Below are 18,222 nucleotides of genomic sequence, written 5' to 3'. Positions count from 1 at the left end.
AGCATAAGGTCTCCCATTAACAGAGAATGGAAAGCTCCTAAGATTAAATTTGAGGCATTGTTTGTTATTATTTTTTATATTTAGCTCCAAGTGCCAACAAGTGAAGACAAAGTCCTATTAAAATTGACCTGGCTGTATTGTGGTTAAGAACAAAGATTCTGACAACAGGAGATACAAAGTCCTTCTTGCTTCTGTCATCTACTAACATATATTCTATGGCAAATGACTCAATTTCTCTAAGCCTCAATTTACTCATCTTTAAAGTGGAAATAATAATACCACCAATCTAGAGAGCTGTTCCTGGAGTAGGAAATGGCATCCCACTCCAGTATGTTGCCTGGAAAATCCCATGGACAAAGGAGCCCGGCAGAATGCAGCCCATGGGGTCGCAGTCGGACACGACTGAATGACTGAGCATACACAGAGAGTTGTTCAGAAGTTTAATTGAAACAATGTATAGATAATATTAACACAGTGCCTAGTACATAGCAAATACTCAAATATTATAAATTATTATGAGGAGGTAAAGTCAAGATGAAAGAAAGACCACAAAGAAATAAGAATGAGAGGAATTCCTAGAAATGTTATGGCAATATGAAAAGGCATTAAAGAAGAAAATTAAAGATCACATTAAAGGAACATATAAAAGGCAAGATTTATTTCAACTTTTAAATTATAAAAGTATACACATATAAAATGTCTAAAGCTGATAATAACAAATTCATGACTGCAGAAATAGAAATGTATCTAATAAGAAAATGGTTAAATAAGTTACAGTAAAGTCATATGATATTACTATCTGCAATCATTAAAAACATGTTCTTAATGTGTATACTTGACAGAATATTTTAAAGTACATATTCTTATCTACAAAAATACCCAGCTCACAAAAAGAAATGAAACATCCCAAGATGTTAACAAGCTGTTTGTTAATAACAAAACCGTATTTAAAGTTTTTTCTCTAAATTTTGCTAAAATTTTTCAAGCTTTAACAAATATGTATTATTTTGTAATATTTTTAAAAGTTACTTTTAAGCATAAAAAGAATTTTTAAGGCTAGTTATGCAAAGTGTACTTATAAAACCAGTGAAAATAATTCTGAGTTTACCTTGTAGCTCACTTTTAATAAGGCAACTTTCCATCATGTATAACAGCACAGTGACCATAATATCCAGCAGCTGACATTCTTCTGTTACCTGTCTGGCTAGCTCTTCATTGCTGAACAACTGAACACTAATATGCACAATTCTGTTAGACATAGTATCTGATTCATGACTTTTCTTCAGTGTCTTCATAATGAAAGCATAATGCTGAACAAAAGTTTTTGTAAAAGCAACCTGTAAAATGTTTTAAACAGAAAGAAAAAAACAAAGTTTAAGTTATATAACACATTTTCAACATATTATACCAGCATTTTAAAGCTATGATTAGCTAATGACAATGTCCAAGACAATTGGAAAAGTAATTTCAATGATGGTAGTCTCACATTTGTCCCTTTTTTGAAAATCAGCAAAATAGTTTGATAGTTAAAAAAATATTCAATATGCATTTTACATTATTAAAGTTTTAAAGCAATTACAAAGATGGTTTAAAAACACAAATCTTCACTTTGCACAAAGGTATCAATTCACCAATGTCAAAGTATGTCTTCGTCCTGTGCTAACTACTTTAGCAATAAAATCTAAAGTCTCATTTGAAAATCATTAAGTTGTTTACACAACTGAACAATAAGTGAGTCAATGTGACTACTCCAAAAGAAATGATATTTTTTCTATTTGATCTGAAAGCCAACCAATATTTAAGTTTTCTTTTTTGTGTACCATATACACTTCGTCTATTGTTTTCTTAAGTAGACATAAACACAAAAAACAGCATTATTAAAATGTCACTCCTAAAGAGGCTTTACTTCTTAAACCATAAGAAGAGCTAACCCATGATTCACTGTCTTTTCAGACACGAGGCTGTATAACTTTGCCGTAACCATACAAGAGTAACTGGTGGGTCCACACCCTCTGAGACTAGAGACTTCACTCATCTACATGTGTACATGAGTCAATACCATCGTGTCTTTAACAGTTATGGCCAGAAGCTACTAACTCTGTGCTTTTCCAATGCTGAATCTCACAATCTAAATTCAGTTGTCCCCATTAAACATTTTCTCAAAGCATGTTGCATCTTTCTCCTTTAGAGAATTTACTACAATTTTTAACTATATATTTATTTGGGTAATTGTGCTTTTGTTTGTCCCCCAGCAACTTCTCTGGACCAAGACTCATGCAGAAAGGTAACCCTAAGAATCCCGCTCTGTAAAAATGCTTTGACTCAGATCTAAAATACTGTGCTTTTTGTGTAGGCCCTCTTTTGGCAACTGAGCTGAGAAATATATCCAAAAGATTTAAAATTGAAAAGGCAAAGAAAGGTGACCAAAGTTCAGAAAAGAAGGAAAAAAATGTAGATACCTTATACTCTTGATCTGGAAGCATGTTGAGTAAGAAAGTCACCATCTTCTGGGGAAATTCATACTTTATTGTCCAAAACAATAGCTCTTCTAAGAAACTTTTATGTTTCAAAACATCCATTATGGATTGATCTACATAAGAAAAATAATATTTATCACCCTGATGATTTAAGTTGCTCATCTCATTTAAACCTTATTATAACAACCCAGCAACCTCAAACATCTGAATATGCCTAAAAATCAAGGCTATCCTTTCAATAATTCAAATGATAATACTAACAATATCAAGTTGTTTCTATAATGTCCACAGTACAATAAAATACTTAGTCCTTATAATTCAACATAAAGTAGTTACTAGAAAAATAATTACTTGTCCTTAAACATAAGAACCAGACATGAAACAATGAAGTGGTTCCAAATTGGGAAAGGAGTATGTCAAGGCTGCATATTGTCACCCTGCTATTTTACTTATATGCAGAGTACATCATGCAAAATGCCAGGCTGGATGAAGCACAAGCTGGAACCAAAGACTGCTGGGAGAAATATCAATAACCTCAGATACACAGATGACACCACCCTTATGGCAGAAAACAGACAGGAACAAGAGCCTCTTGATGAAAGTGAAAGAGAAGAGAGTGGAAAAAGCTGGCTTAAAATTCAACATTCCAAAAACTAAGATCATGGCATCAAGCCCCATTACATCATGGCAAATAGATGGGGAAACAATGGAAAACAGTGAGACTTTTTTCCCTTGGGCTCCAAAATGACTGCAGATGGTGACATCAGTCTTGAAATTAAAAGATGCTTACTCCTTGGAAGAAAAGCTGTGACCAACCTAGACAGCATATTAAAAAGCAGAGACATTACTTTGCCAACAAAGGTTTGTCTAGTCAAAGCTATGGTTTTTTCAGTGGTCATGGATGGATATGAGAGTTGGACCATAAAGAAAGCTGAGCGCTGAAGAATTGATGCTTCTGATCTGTGGTGTTGGAAAAAACTCTTCAGAGTCCCTTGGACTGCAAGGAGATCCAACCACTCCATCCTAAAGGAGATCAGTCCTTTAGAATATTCATTGGAAGAACTGATGCTGAAACTTCAATACTTTGGCCACCTGATGCGAAGAGTTGACTTATTTGAAAAGACCCTGATGCTGAGAAAGATTGAAGGCAGGAGGAGAAGGGGATGACAGAGAATGAAATGGTTGGACGGCATCACCGACTCAATGGACATGAGTTTGAACAAGGTCCGGGAGTTGGTGATGGACAGGGAAGCCTGGAGTGCTGCAGTCCATGGGATCACAAAGAGTCGGACACAACTGAGTGACTGAACTGAAGCATAAGCCCTTTATCTAAAATTTCTACTATGATTTAAAACAATTATCTTACAAGAACAATATTCATGGCACATAATTTAAATAGTAATAATTTTAAACTAAAAACATACTATTAAGGACAAACTCCAATTTTGCTTTGAAAATCTTTATAGGATAATTTATCTATTTCTTTAAAATTATCCTTCACAAATGAAATGCTAACTTCACTAGAGAAAATAGTCATTATTGCACTGCTTACTCTAATATACAAAGGCATTTACTCTCTTCTGGTAGGAACATACCAGGAAACACATAGAATGTTAGCTATGTTTACTTGCACTGGACTCAAGACGCCCTCTTCATACATAGAGGAAACAGGAAATGGATGTCCCTTTTGAATTAAAAGGTATTCGAAGGGGGAATAAAGTAACTCCTGGAAAGCCTATTTCTAAAGCCAAGTGCCACTCCTTGAGGAGTGCACACCTTAGGCTCTCTCCTGCTTATCTCTGCCTCCTTACCTTGCTGCATCAACAGAAAGGTCTCAACTGGTACACGAGGAACTGAATTTTTTTTAATTTTACACTGGAATATATTTGATTACCAATGCAGTGTTAGTTTCAAGGTGTACAGCAAAGTGTGAATTGAATGTTTTTAATACTTCAGTTCTCTTTTACCCCTCAAAATGAACTAGAAAATTCTATTAATCTTTACTAAAGCAAACTATCTTGGGATACTGCTCTGAATTATCAACTCTATATAAGGGCATCAAGTGTCAACTATGGACTGGTTCAGTGCTTAAGCAAGAACTAGAGTCAGATAAGAGATTTGAAAAACCAGTATCACATGAATCAAAATACTCAGGTACAGTCCTAACTAATTACATGTCAAGTAGTCTTCCAGGGTAATCTTGCAGAATTTTTTAATTAACCCTACCCCAATCCTATCCCCATGTTACAGTTCTTCTATTATTGAGTAATGTGTTCATATCATAGGTGGCTCAGTGGTAAAGAATCTGCCTTCCAATACAGCAGACTCAAGAGAGGCAAGTTTGATCCCAGGGTCAGGAAGATCCCCTGGAGGAGGAAATGGCAACCCACTCCAGGATTCTTACCTGGAAAACCCCATGGACAGAGGAGCCTGATGGGCTACAGTCCATGGGCTGGCAAAAGAGCCAGACACAACTTAGTGACTAAACAATAACATCATGATCTCCTCAGGTAATGAGTCTAAAAGAGTAACAACTCAGTATTTAATCACTCTCTTGATTTTTTCGTAAAACACTGAGCTTAATAAGACTCAAATCAGATACAACTTTAACCCAATTTCCCATTAATAATTAACAACCACTATTTTCAGAATAACAAATTCATTAATCTAGAAACACTATGATTTAAACTACACAGAGACAAAAATATCTGTTAATCCCCCATCTAACTCCCTTTCAATGGAGCCTTCAGAATAAGCCATATGCAGAAGGACTAAAAATAGAAATACAATTATACTACACAGCTCTTACTTGGAAATAAAAATTATTTATTTTTCAAATCTCACAATTTTCTACTTGTAAAACAGAAATCTCTTCCTCCTGCCACTTGCAGGACATGGCAATGATTTAAAAGAGAAATGACCAGTTTTGCAAGAAATGAGGTAAAATATATTCAAAGGTCACACTGACAGATTCAAAGTCAAAAAGTAATAAAATCAGGGGTCAAATGAATTAGGTGACAGGAATAAAAAGATTATAATTAAAAATTAGAATATAACCTACAGCACACATTGTTGAAGCCAATTTAATTCTCAAAATTCACTTGGTACTAACATGATTGAGAATTTCACTGACTACCAAAAAAATCCCTGCCAGATAAGTGCTTCTGAAAATAATTACAAAGCTGAACAAAACTAGTAGTATTTATTCTTTTTTTTTAAATTAGTAGTAATTATTCTTAAATTCATAGTTATAACTCTCTGCAAGTTTGTATTAGCCAAAGAAAAGCCTGAAGCTACTATAATTGTGTATCAAGCATTAAAAATTAAAATATACAAGCAACTCCTGCAGCTCAATTCCAGAAAAATAAATGACCCAATCAAAAAAGGGCCAAAGAACTAAACAGACATTTCTCCAAAGAAGACATACAGATGGCTAACAAACACATGAAAAGATGCTCAACATCACTCATTATGAGAGAAATGCAAATCAAAACCACACTGAGGTACCATTACACGCCAGTCAGGATGGCTGCTATCCAAAAGTCTACAAGCAATAAATGCTGGAGAGGGTGTGGAGAAAAGGGAACCCTCTTACACTGTTGGTGGGAATGCAAACTAGTACAGCCGCTATGGAGAACAGTGTGGAGAGTTCTTAAAAAACTGGAAATAGAACTGCCATATGACCCAGCAATCCCACTTCTGGGCATACACACTGAGGAAACCAGATCTGAAAGAGACACGTGCACCCCAATGTTCATCGCAGCACTGTTTATAATAGCCAGGACATGGAAGCAACCTAGATGCCCATCAGCAGATGAATGGATAAGGAAGCTGTGGTACATATACACCATGGAATATTACTCAGCCATTAAAAAGAATTCATTTGAATCAGTTCTAATGAAATGGATGAAACTGGAGCCCATTATACAGAGTGAAGTAAGCCAGAAAGATAAAGAACATTACAGCATACTAACACATATATATGGAATTTAGAAAGATGATAATGATAACCCTATATGCAAAACAGAAAAAGAGACACAGAAGTACAGAACAGACTTTTGAACTCTGTGGGAGAAGGTGAGGGTGGGATGTTTCGAGAGAACAGCATGTATATTATCTATAGTGAAAAAGATCACCGGCCCAGGTGGGATGTATGAGACAAGTGCTCAGGCCTGGTGCACTGGGAAGACCCAGAGGAATCGGGTGGAGTGGGAGGTGGGAGGGGGGATCGGGATGGGGAATACGTGTAACTCCATGGCTGATTCATGTCAATGTATGACAAAACCCACTGCAATGTTGTGAAGTAATTAGCCTCCAACTAATAAAAATAATTGGAAAAAAATAAATAAATAAATTGAACTTCATGGAAAAAAAAAATAAAGATATATTAACTTTGTTTTAAATAAATAAAATAATCAAATACACCAGAAAAGCTGTGCCTTCTATTATAATGAAAATAGCTGCTGTTATGTACAATCCAATTTTTCTATCTTCAGACATAAAAGGGGGGGGGGGGCGGCGGTGAACCACAATGTCTTCACTGTCATTCTTAAAAGATACCAGTTTCCCAAGATATTTAAAGCATGTGTTATGTGTTTTATACATTATGTTATAGAAATCTGGTTAGAAATACTTTCATTACTTATGTATGATTATTACCTTTAAAATCTTGATTAAACTGTCATGACCTTCACAACACCTAAAACCACTTCAAGCGAAACTGTAAAATGAAATTTCTGAAGAATCAGTATGTGGTATAAATGAATGATAGCTTTTAATTTAGACAATAGAGTCCAGGCTCTGCAACTCACCAGCTCATCTTGGCCATGTTAGCTGAAGTCCTCTAGGGCTAAGTTTTTCATCCTTAAAACTGAACTTTTGAAAATAGGCAGTGATGTGTTTGTTAGCACAGTGCCTCTCCTCTTGTCCATCATTACATATTTTATTTTCAGCTCGCTTTCAAACTGTTGAATCAAATTCTCACAAAAACTAAACCACTCTGGACTTCAGACATTTTCAAAAGCAACAATCACTTCTTGGAAAGAGTTTCTACTGACTGAAAAAGCCATTTCTTCGATGTACATACTCAAACCAAAAATAACTAATCAAGTTTTACGTCTTTACTTCTTCTTATCAGTAAAGGAAGGAAGGGACAACGGTCCATCTCAAATGCAAAAAATCCAGATATAAAGAAAACAAACTTCAACATCAAGTCTGCATAAAATGTATCTTAAGCCAGAGTTTGACCAGGCTGAAGGAAAACAATGACCTCTTAACACCATGAGAGGTATTTTCCGAACATCCTTGAAGCTTAAACTCAAGTATATGCCTAACAATCTCCTCCAACTCAAATGTGTCTCAAGGACTCAGGTAAGCACATGCATAATTCTGGTTAAGTCAAAGAGCCAGGTGGCCAAATGGGTTTCTAATTTCTTGCAGGCATTACAGGTTTTCTGCAGGGCCAAGAAAAAGGGGAACACGTTGCAGGCGTGCGTCCTGGACAGCAAATCAAATTTCATGCCCTCTGCTAACAGTCCATCAGTTGAATATAGCAACGTGAGTAACTAAGAACAGACGTACAAAATGAGCCTCAACTGAAACTGTCTGCTTGCTCCACCTTTCCAAGCAGTCTTAAACTTTCCAAAAGACACACTTCGCAGTAGAAAAAATAGTCTTTTCATGAAAACATTTTAACCTCTGGAGACTTTCTAACAGATAACCCAGAAAATAAGACTACGCTAAGATTCAGAAATCCATTTCAAAAATGGAGCACAGGCTACCAACCAATAACAAGTACTCTCGAAAAGCTTTTGGAGAGGGTCAAGAAAATATACTGATAAAGCATTTAAACTCTGGGATTTGAATTAAGGACCTACCTCTCATTAGCTGTTATGCCTAACACACCTTCATTCCTCATTCATAAAACAGTAGTAACAATAAAACCTACTTTATATGGTTACTGTGAGAATTAAATGACAGAATGCACATGCTGTGATTAGCACTATGTCTAGCATATACAAAAGTTCAATACATATTACTTATTACTAACCTATTCCCTCACTATAGGCATATCTACTTTCTCCTTTGCATCAATATATATTGAGTCCTTACTGAGCCCTTAATATGTGTTAAGTGCCATTCATTCTCATTTTCTTTCACTCTTATTACTTCTTCTGACACATACCCACACTACTTCCCTGCTGCTCATCCTTTTTCATTCTAGAAATTGCATACCCTGAATTAAAAAAAGATACAAATCAAATTAAAGCTTTATAGCAAAAACGCTGGATCCAAATCAAAAGATTCAACAAAAAGACTATTTTTCTGGCTCAAATATAATATTGCTCATTTTATGAAGAAAACAATGAACAGAAGTCCCAACAGTAAGGGTTTCACTTGCTTCTGAGGTCCCCACAACCATCCCCTAACAACACTTCTGAGGTCCCCACAACCATCCCCTAACAACACTGTCTCCAAACTGAACACATCCAATAACATAACTCTCTCTTCAAACAGCTTTGATGGCCAGCCAACCAAGTGCTCTTAGTGATTAAGCATTTTTTAACACAAGAAAAAAAACAAAATATAAATACCTTTGGTGTTACTGCTTAGTTTGACCCTCTTTCTCTTGCCCAGACCTTGACTCCCATCTTGATCCTCCTGGAGAAAAACAAAATTAGCATTATCTGTAGTCCTAGTCATGAATTTATATATTTTATGTATATTTAAGTATGCTTATAAATTATATTAAATATAAAATATAGGTGTGTTTACATATTATTAATAATTTTACTCTTATGTATCTGCTATAATAAAATATATTTTAATACTGATAACTTTTAATTTAAAATTAGCATTATAATTAAATATATCATGAAAATTCTTAGGATTAAAATGCAAGAGTTCTTAAACTTAATCTGTGCCTCTAATGAAAGACTCTCAAATGCCCCAAAATCCCAAAATAAAAATCTTCCTAAGCTTATAAACAAAATATTAAATGCACAAAGAAGCTAAAGGGGAGGAGGGAAAAGATTAGCATAGGAGGGAAGAGGAGAAGGGGAAGGGGATTAAAACAATGAATAGAGGAAAAGTTTTGAAGAGTCTAATACAAACAAACGAGTTCAAAAGATCAAGTTCTGAAAACACAGTATGTTAGAAGCTGGAGTTGATGGTCAAAAAAAATATTAATAAAAACAAATTATTATGTGGCTCAGATGGTAAAACATCTGCCCGCAATGCAGGAGACCCGGGTTCGATCCCTGGGCCGGGAAGATCCCTGGAGAAGGCAATGGCAACCCACTCCAGTACTCCTGCCTGGAAAATTCCATGGACTGAGGAGCCTGGTAGTCCATGGGGTCGCAAAGAGTTGGACATGACTGAGCAACTTCACTTTCACTTTCACTAGGAAAGAAATCCAAGAAGAAAATATATGTATTTCTGCTCACATGTGATATATCCGTTCCTGAAAAAATACCTCCCATTAAAAATAACAAGGCTTATGGGAAATAGAAGAGTGAGGGACAGACCATTCACAAGCTATTCTGTAACCAAGAAAGTGTATAACTAAATAAATAACAAAAGCAATAATTGGTACCTGGGGAGATCATTTGAATGCCCAGGCAAACATCTTGGAGTGGTTTGAGCATGTCTCACGGGATGTTAACAACATACCACCACAACAGAGTGGGAAGCTAGCTGGCTGAGACAACATAAACGGAAGAGGAGCAAAGGAAGCAGCCTGCTAGTAGTAAAACCAACAGTGAAGCCAGGAATGTGCCTCTAAAGCAGGAAGCCATGGGTGCAGGTGCTCAGTTCTATTTTCTTCAAATGTTGCTGAAAAGGTTCCTGCTCCCTTCACAGATGAGCGTCTGTTTCTCTCCAGATAAAAGATATGACTGTACCCCATTATCCCAGATCTCCTGAACTATTGCACAGTTCAGGAAAGATTGCATAGGAATCCAAAACTCCCATGTTATACTGACATCCTTTTCCTATTTTCCAAACATATATGAGCCAACTGGTATTATAAAGACATGTGTGGTAGTATTTTGGCATACTGTCTGTTGTGCTAACCAATTATGCTGATGGCAGGATAGAACCATGGTACAAATTCCCAGACACTTTCTCAATTAAATCAAACCTCCAAAGCAGAAAAGCCTCAGCTTTATGCTGTGGCTCAACCCACTGGTGTAGTATTCTTGGCCTACATACCAAGACTTAACTGCAAGTTTCTGACAAGTCCAGCATCAGCCCTCAGGACCAATTTGGGGGTTCCCAAAGATACCTCATAGCTCAGTCATTCAGCATTTACTAAGCACTTCCATATGCCCTCTGTTCACCCCCACCAAAGCCAGGCCTCTATGGTCATCTACTTGGCAGCAATAATAACAGTCAAACTCCACTCCCTCTTCTTTTGCCACCCTCACCTTGTGCAAAGAGAAACTCAGCCATTATGAAATTTTGAGCCATAAGAGACAGATACATGAATGTAAACCATGCCACAAGACCCAGAAGATTTTAAAATTTGAGATTTTAGCTAATAGTCATTTATTAAACTGTTCTCCTGGCCAGAGAAAAAGAAAAAAAAAAACTTTCAATAGTATATTCCAGGTTAGGATTATTTCATAATTTCAAATAAAAACTTCCTGTGAAAAGTGTATCCTTGGTCAAGCAATGGCCATGACAATACAAAGTTTTAAAAATTTCCCAAACTTATGCTTTAAAGGACAAGTAAAATTAGTCCAGCTAGGGAGAGGAAAGTCATTCCAAGAAGGCACAAAGACAAAAGTCTAGAGACAAAGATTAGCCTGACATCATCAGAGATATCAAACTCAGCTAGGAAGGGAGTCTACCTCCATTTAAACAGGTGGGATAATGGGTAGTCTTATACTACACTTGAGAGAGTATATAACAGAACAATTTTCCTGAATGGCAATTTGTCAATACACATATGAAAAGTCGTTAAACTATATCTATCACTGGAACAGAAATTCCAGTTCTAAGAATTTATCTTAAAGAAATAATCAGACAAGTGAATAGGGACTATCTGCATAACACTCATCACAATGTTATTTAAAATGGCAAAAAAAAAAAAAAAACAACTTTGGTTTCCAACAGCAAAGCAGGGAATTAGGGAAATAAATTATAGCACAAATATACTCTCTAAAGAAAACAACACTAGAGTTCCATATTCATTATGACCAGGTAAATGTTCAAAACTATTACTATAAATAGAAAAAAAAAAAAAGCATACCATGAAGGATAGCATATGGAGTATGAAACCATTTAAGTAGCGATATCACACACAAATAAAATCTGTTAAAATATACTCTCTGTTACAGGTGTTTAAAACTATCACTAGTAAGAAAAGCAGGTTACAGAATAGCATATACAGCACGGAGCCTCTAAAATATACCATATATAAAACCTGTTAGAATATATATGATTAGAGTAAGTCACCTCTAAGTGATAGAGTAATAGGTAATTTCATCATCTTTTTGTTAATATTAATTTTCTATTAATTCAATAACAATGAATTATAGCTTTAAGCTAATGAATGTTTTTAATACTAGTTATGATTTCCAATCCTAACCACAACAATCTACTCAAGATAATGGATTAGTGTATTATCTATTTCAAGTTCTATTTTTTTTGGCCGCACCTCGCAGCATGTAGGATCTTAGTTCGCCAACCAGCGATGTAATACCCGCCCCTGCGGTGGAAGCATGCAGTCTTAACTACTGGGCCACTAGGCAAATACCAAGAAAAAACAACAGTTTCAACGAACAGGAATAACTTCCAGCGGTGGGATGTTCAGGCATTAAGGAAGATGAAAACAATTTAGTTATCATGACAACAAGACCCCACCCCAAACTCAAGATGGAGAGTTAGAGTTCTTCCCTTTTTATCCACCAGAAAACAGTATAGAACCCTGGGGGAAAATAACGGGTCCTGTGAACAAGAGGAAATAAACAACCTCAACTGAGACAGCATTCATACAGCTCTCAGAAACACTCAAAATGTTACCTAGGTTCCTGAGTAGAGACGTAGACAACACTGCTATGTGTGTTTCAGGCACAGGTAGACTCCCTTCCTAGCTGAGTTTGATATCTATGTCCAATATCAGAGAAGACCCTTACCCCCACCTTGCCCCCCATCCCCCCAGAAAACAGATTCAAACTCCTAGCCTGAAAAATTTACAGGTGGTTTTTCAACCCAAATTAACCTTTCTTTCTTTGATGGATTTACTGGACAGATGAAAAAATATGAGCTCCATAAAAAGAAGTCAAGTTAAGTTCACAGTTGGCTAAAACAATACTCAAAGAATGTTAATACAAAATACACAAGGCTTAAACGAACATTTAACATAGCAGATTATAAAAATAAAACCCAAAGGAGATCTTAAGAAACTAGAATAAAATGAAAACATTTATGTAAGCCACTGTAACACGAGACTGTTTGCTTTAAATCAATTTTACAAAACAAAGCAGAGAGGGAGCTCTCAAACTTGTCAGCTGTAAATCTGAAGGGGTGAGTGAGTGAGGGACCTGAGTATTTCATTTGACCACTGGAGCTTCTGCCACAGTTTAGCACTGCTGCTAAAATGCTAACAAAAAACCTTAGGCTAAAGGAAGCCACAACATGCTTCATGATAAGCTGTCCTTGTGACTCTGTACCAAATCAGATCATAATTTTAAAAGGGAATGAAGAGGTGAAAGAGCTATGAACAACAGCAGAGAATACTGTATAACTAAAGCTAAAAAGTTAAAGGGGTGTCTAAGGGAAGTAAAATTAAAATGTTTCTATAGGGGAAAACAAGAAGAAAGGTGGGAAAATTATAATATTTAACAGTATTGAGAAGAGATTCCTAATAATTAGAGCTATCAAACAAAGGAACGAGTTGCCTCATAAGCTAGGTCAGCTCTCAACCACTGGAAGTGTTTATGGAGAGGTTGATCATTTGTGAGGAATGTCATAAAATCAAACGCTAAACTGGCAAAGAAATGTCTTAACTATTTCCAAGGCCTCCTCACCAAAATTTCTGTGATTCCCCACTCTTATCTTTTACCATTAATGTCATTTATAACTAATTAAAAATCAAACCTTGTACCTCTAAAAGTAAAGTCATATTTTTGGGGCTCCAAAATCACTGCAGATGGTGATTGCAGCCATGAAATTGAAAGACGTTTACTCCTTGGAAGGAAAGTTATGACCAACCTAGATAGCATATTAAAAAGCAGAGACATCATTTTGCCAACAAAGGTCCATCTAGTCAAGGCTATGATTTTTCCAGTGGTCATGTATGGATATGACAGTTGGACTGCAAAGAAAGCTGAGCGACAAAGAATTGATGCTTTTGAACTGTGGTGTTGGAGAAGACTCTTGAGAGTCCCTTGGACTGCAAGGAGATCCAACCAGTCCATCCTAAAGGAGAAGGACTGATGCTGAAGCTGAAACTCCAATACTTAGGCCACCCAATGTGAAGAGCTGACTCATTGGAAAAGACCCTGATGCTGGGAGGGATTGGGGGCAGGAGGAGAAGGGGACGACAGAGGATGAGATGGCTGGATCCCATCACCGACTTGATGGACATGAGTTTGAGTAAACTCCGGGATTTGGTGATGGACAGGGAGGCCTGGTGTGCTGCGATTCATGGGGTCGCAAAGAGTCAGACACAACTGAGCGACTGAACTAAACTAATTCATTTATGAAAAGTTACTTTAGCTTTCAATTGCAATAATCCTGCTTTTGCTACAAGTTTTGATCAAATTAGTTTTAACTCTTCACTGGATTCTTTCTTAAATAAAAGCAAGAATATTGAGAGCACACTTACATGGTAACTTATTTTGTTAAGTGATTATTTCTCTTATGTAAGAGTACGAAATACAGAAGACTAGAGGCAAACAAACAAATTAATAAACAGTGGTAATCTCTGGAGAGCACAGCTGGAGGTGAATGTTTTCTTTTTTCTATTTGTCAATTTTTCCACAATGAACATTCAAATTTTATGGTTACACTGGGGAAAAACATGTGTTTATTTATTTATTTAATTTGCATTAACAGCTAAATATATCAAAGTCACAAAGATTAATGATCTGGTTAATACACATAGATAAATGGACGGACACTGCTTATGGTAATAGCCACAGTGAAAATAATCTTTCCTTGAAAAGTTATCTTGATTTAAACGGTCCTATTTTCTCTAAGAAACTCTCTATTACACCCATGTACATATAATATTGGAGATAATTTTCTTTTGAACTGAATTATCTGATGACTGAAAAATCTAAACAAAAAATGAATAAACATAAATTCACATTTTAAAGTACTTCATAAAGTTAAAATGTGTTTCTGTTTTATTTCGGCTTCATTCAACACAAAGAACATTTTCAACTCTTATTACACATTAGCTACACACACACACACACACACACACACACACAAAACCAGTAAGAAGTAGTAGTGTGAAGAGTGTCATGTGTATAAATAGTCCTGCTGAGTACATAATGTTCTGTTACTCTAGGGACAGCAGGGACAAATATCTGACACAACTTGTAAGAATAAAATTAAGTAGACAGCAGTATGCTCATTCAAGTAAAACTTTAAACAGGAAAAATCCTGCTGCTGTTAAGAGTTTTAAACCTGTTTCTTCATTTTTCAAATTGGCAGAATTAGATTAAGTCTAGGATCTCTTCCAATTCTAACTTACAACATTTTCTAATTGTTATAACTCCCTCTCTAGAGCAGTTTTTGAGATGTCATTGCCCTCTTCTCATCCTGTCTCCCTTTTCATGTACTTTGCTAAATTATAAGAACGAAATCACAAAAGGGGTTTGTTCAATAGCCCTAAGGGTCTGTAGAGTAAGGGTGTAGAAACTCCAATCCTTAAGCCATATTCAGCTCTTCACTAAATTTCAAATATAAATGCTAAGAGCAAACATATAATTTGTGACCACAGTTGCAAAATAAAATGCAATATGGCTTTAAAAGCTTTAACGAAATTTTTAAATGGCATAAAATAGATATTTGTTCAAGAACATCTGTATCTCAGTTCAGTTCAGTCACTCAGTCATGTCTGACTCTGTGACCCCATGGACTGAAGCACATCAGGCTTCCCTGTCCATCACCAACTCCCAGAACTTGCTCAAACTCATGTCCATTGATTTGGTGATGCCATCCAACCATCTTTACCCTCCATCGTCCCCTTTTCCGTTTGCCTTCAATTTTCCCCAGCATCAGGGTCTTTTCTAATGAGTCAGTTCTTCACATCAGGTGGCCAAAGTACTGGAGCTTCAGCTTCAGCATCAGTTCTTCCAAAGAATATTCAGGATTGATTTCCTTTGACTGGTTGGATCTCCTTGCAGTTCAAGGGACTCTCAAGAGTCTTGTCCAACACCACAGTTAAAAAGCATCAATTCTGGTACATTTTCTATTAACATTTTCCATCTCCTTATCCTTTCATCTACTTTCTCCTTTAATTATTCCATTCTTTTATTAAATTACTGCTTGCATTTTCATCATTTGTATATGCAAAAATGCTTCAAAAAGAACTATAATACAAATTTAAAATACTGAAGTCATCAGTTTTTTCAAACATCATTAGGCTTCGCAGGTGGCACAATAGGAAAAGAATCTGCCTACAATGCAAGAGACACGGATTTGATCCCTAGGTTGGGAAGATACCCTGGAGTAGGAAATGGCAACCCACTCCAGGATTCTTGCCTGGAGAATTCCATGGCCTGGAAATTTCCAAAAGCCTGGAAAGCTGCATTCCATGGGGGTGCAGAGTCAGACATGGCTGGGCAACTGAGCACACGCTGTCAGCACAGGGAACTCTGCCTGTTGCCCCGTGGTGCCTGAGGAGGTAGTAACTCCCCACAGGAGGGCACACATATACACATGGCTGGCTCACCTCGCTGTACAGCAGAAAATAACATAAAGTTGTAAAGCGATATACCACAATAAAGCTTTTAAGAGGATGGAAATTCTTATATTTTCCCTCTAAATATATCACATTAAAACTCAATTAACTTCTATTTATGATTAGGCACAAAAGGAAGCTTTTTCCATCCAAATCACTGGTCCTAATAAAATAAAGTTTCTCATTAAGAAATAAAAGCACAAGAGACCCCAAGATTAGCAGAAAAGTTATGATAATTTTAGTTTCCGTTTTAATCAAATTCAAAACTATATTCTGTTCCTTAAGCTGCAATGAATCCTAGTAAAATTTTAATATGTCCCTTTTCATTCTACAAAGGCAAGGATCAATTTTTTTAAAACTGTCTAACTTTAAATATAAGCTTTCATTCTCTTGAGATATAATAATATAACTATTCTACTAAGGAAAACTTTGATCTTCTTTAAAACCCTACAGTTGCCATTTATGGCTAAAGTGGTATTTCATTATCATGTTATAGTTTTCCCAAACAGACAAGTACCACTTAAATAGATAGGAAAATACATAATAAATTACTGGTATTGTATTTAGCTATAATCACCAGTCATTTCTAGGCTACCAAGAGAATCCAGGAAAAAGAATGGCAAATTTCACATCCTGGTTGTGGGAATTTTGAAACATGTTTACAAACTCTTTGACATTCCTATCTTCTGAGAGTTGGAATTTGCTTCCTTCCGCATTGAACCCACCTTAGCCAACTCATAAGGAACAGAATGCAGTGGAAGTGATAGCATGTAAAATTCCAAGGCTAACACAGAAAAGGCTCCACAGCTGCTGCTCTTGAGTTACTCACATTAGGAAAAGCCACAACTATATGAGAAGTCCAACAACTTGAGACTACCATGTTGGAGAAGCCACATGCAGGCGGAGCTCCCTGTGCGCAGTCAGCGCCAACAGGTAGCCCTGTCCAAGCATCTTATATCTCCAGTTCAGCTGACCCGTCAGATGACTGCAGTTTCTCAAACAACAAATCACAGGAATCTCATGAGATAACCTAAGTGAGAACTGCCCAGCTGCCATTCCCAAATTTCTGAGTCATAAAATTGTTAACAAAACAAAAAATGGTAATTGTAAGCAACAAAGTTTAGGACAAATTTGCTGCACAGAAATAATAAGAACGGTTGGGTTTATCTAACTTACATTAAAAACTCTAGACCAGCAGAGAGGAGACCTAGCATCCATTTGCAACTCTACTACTAACGAGATGGAATTCACTTGTCAAGTGGATCAGTTAATTATTTGAAATTCAGCTTCCTCATCTACAAGAAAGTTAGGCAAGAGGAATGCTACAGAATTCATAATTTTTTAAACCTTCAAATTGCCTCCTTCTGATTTTCATTTTTGTTTTGCTATATTACACAACTTTTCTATTTCTAGCTCAAGATTTGACTTTGTTAGTATGTAGATCAATAAAACATATATGAAATTTTTGATTAAAAAAATTATGACTGCAATCTTAAAATAGAAATTTTCCTATCACTAAAACCCTTCTATGACTGGCCCTGGGTAATGGTCCGGTCTTTGTACTTTTCCATACTTGTCATCTTAAATATGTGTGTGTGCCTTTTTTAAACAGAAACATACAATCTAATAAAATTTAAGATATGCCTACCCTATAGTTTGGGGCTTTCCAGATGCCACTATTGGTAAAGAATCTGCCTCCCAATGCAGGAGATGGAAGAGACCCCGGTTTGATCCCCGGGTCAGGAAGATCCCTGGAGAAAGGAATGGCTACCCACTCCAGTATTCTTGCCTGGAAAATCCCATGAACACAGAAACCTGGCGGGC

General features: G+C 36.3%; 1 protein-coding gene across 1 annotated transcript in view; it reads right to left on the bottom strand.

The window, feature by feature from the left end:
* Nucleotides 1-18,222, bottom strand: part of UBR3 (ubiquitin protein ligase E3 component n-recognin 3) — a 155,498-nt gene that overhangs the window by 126,818 nt on the left and 10,458 nt on the right. Inside the window, exons 4-6 of the mRNA XM_043487759.1 lie at nucleotides 9,071-9,137; nucleotides 2,460-2,590; nucleotides 1,109-1,337 (exon numbers count right to left, since the gene is read on the bottom strand). Of these exons, the coding sequence (XP_043343694.1) occupies nucleotides 1,109-1,337; nucleotides 2,460-2,590; nucleotides 9,071-9,137 (427 nt within the window). The remainder of the gene's footprint in view (nucleotides 1-1,108; nucleotides 1,338-2,459; nucleotides 2,591-9,070; nucleotides 9,138-18,222) is intronic.

The sequence above is a fragment of the Cervus canadensis genome, chromosome 15 (genome assembly GCF_019320065.1).
Source record: "Cervus canadensis isolate Bull #8, Minnesota chromosome 15, ASM1932006v1, whole genome shotgun sequence".
Classification (NCBI taxonomy): domain Eukaryota; kingdom Metazoa; phylum Chordata; class Mammalia; order Artiodactyla; family Cervidae; genus Cervus; species Cervus canadensis.
This window is presented reverse-complemented; position numbering and strand designations above follow the sequence as displayed.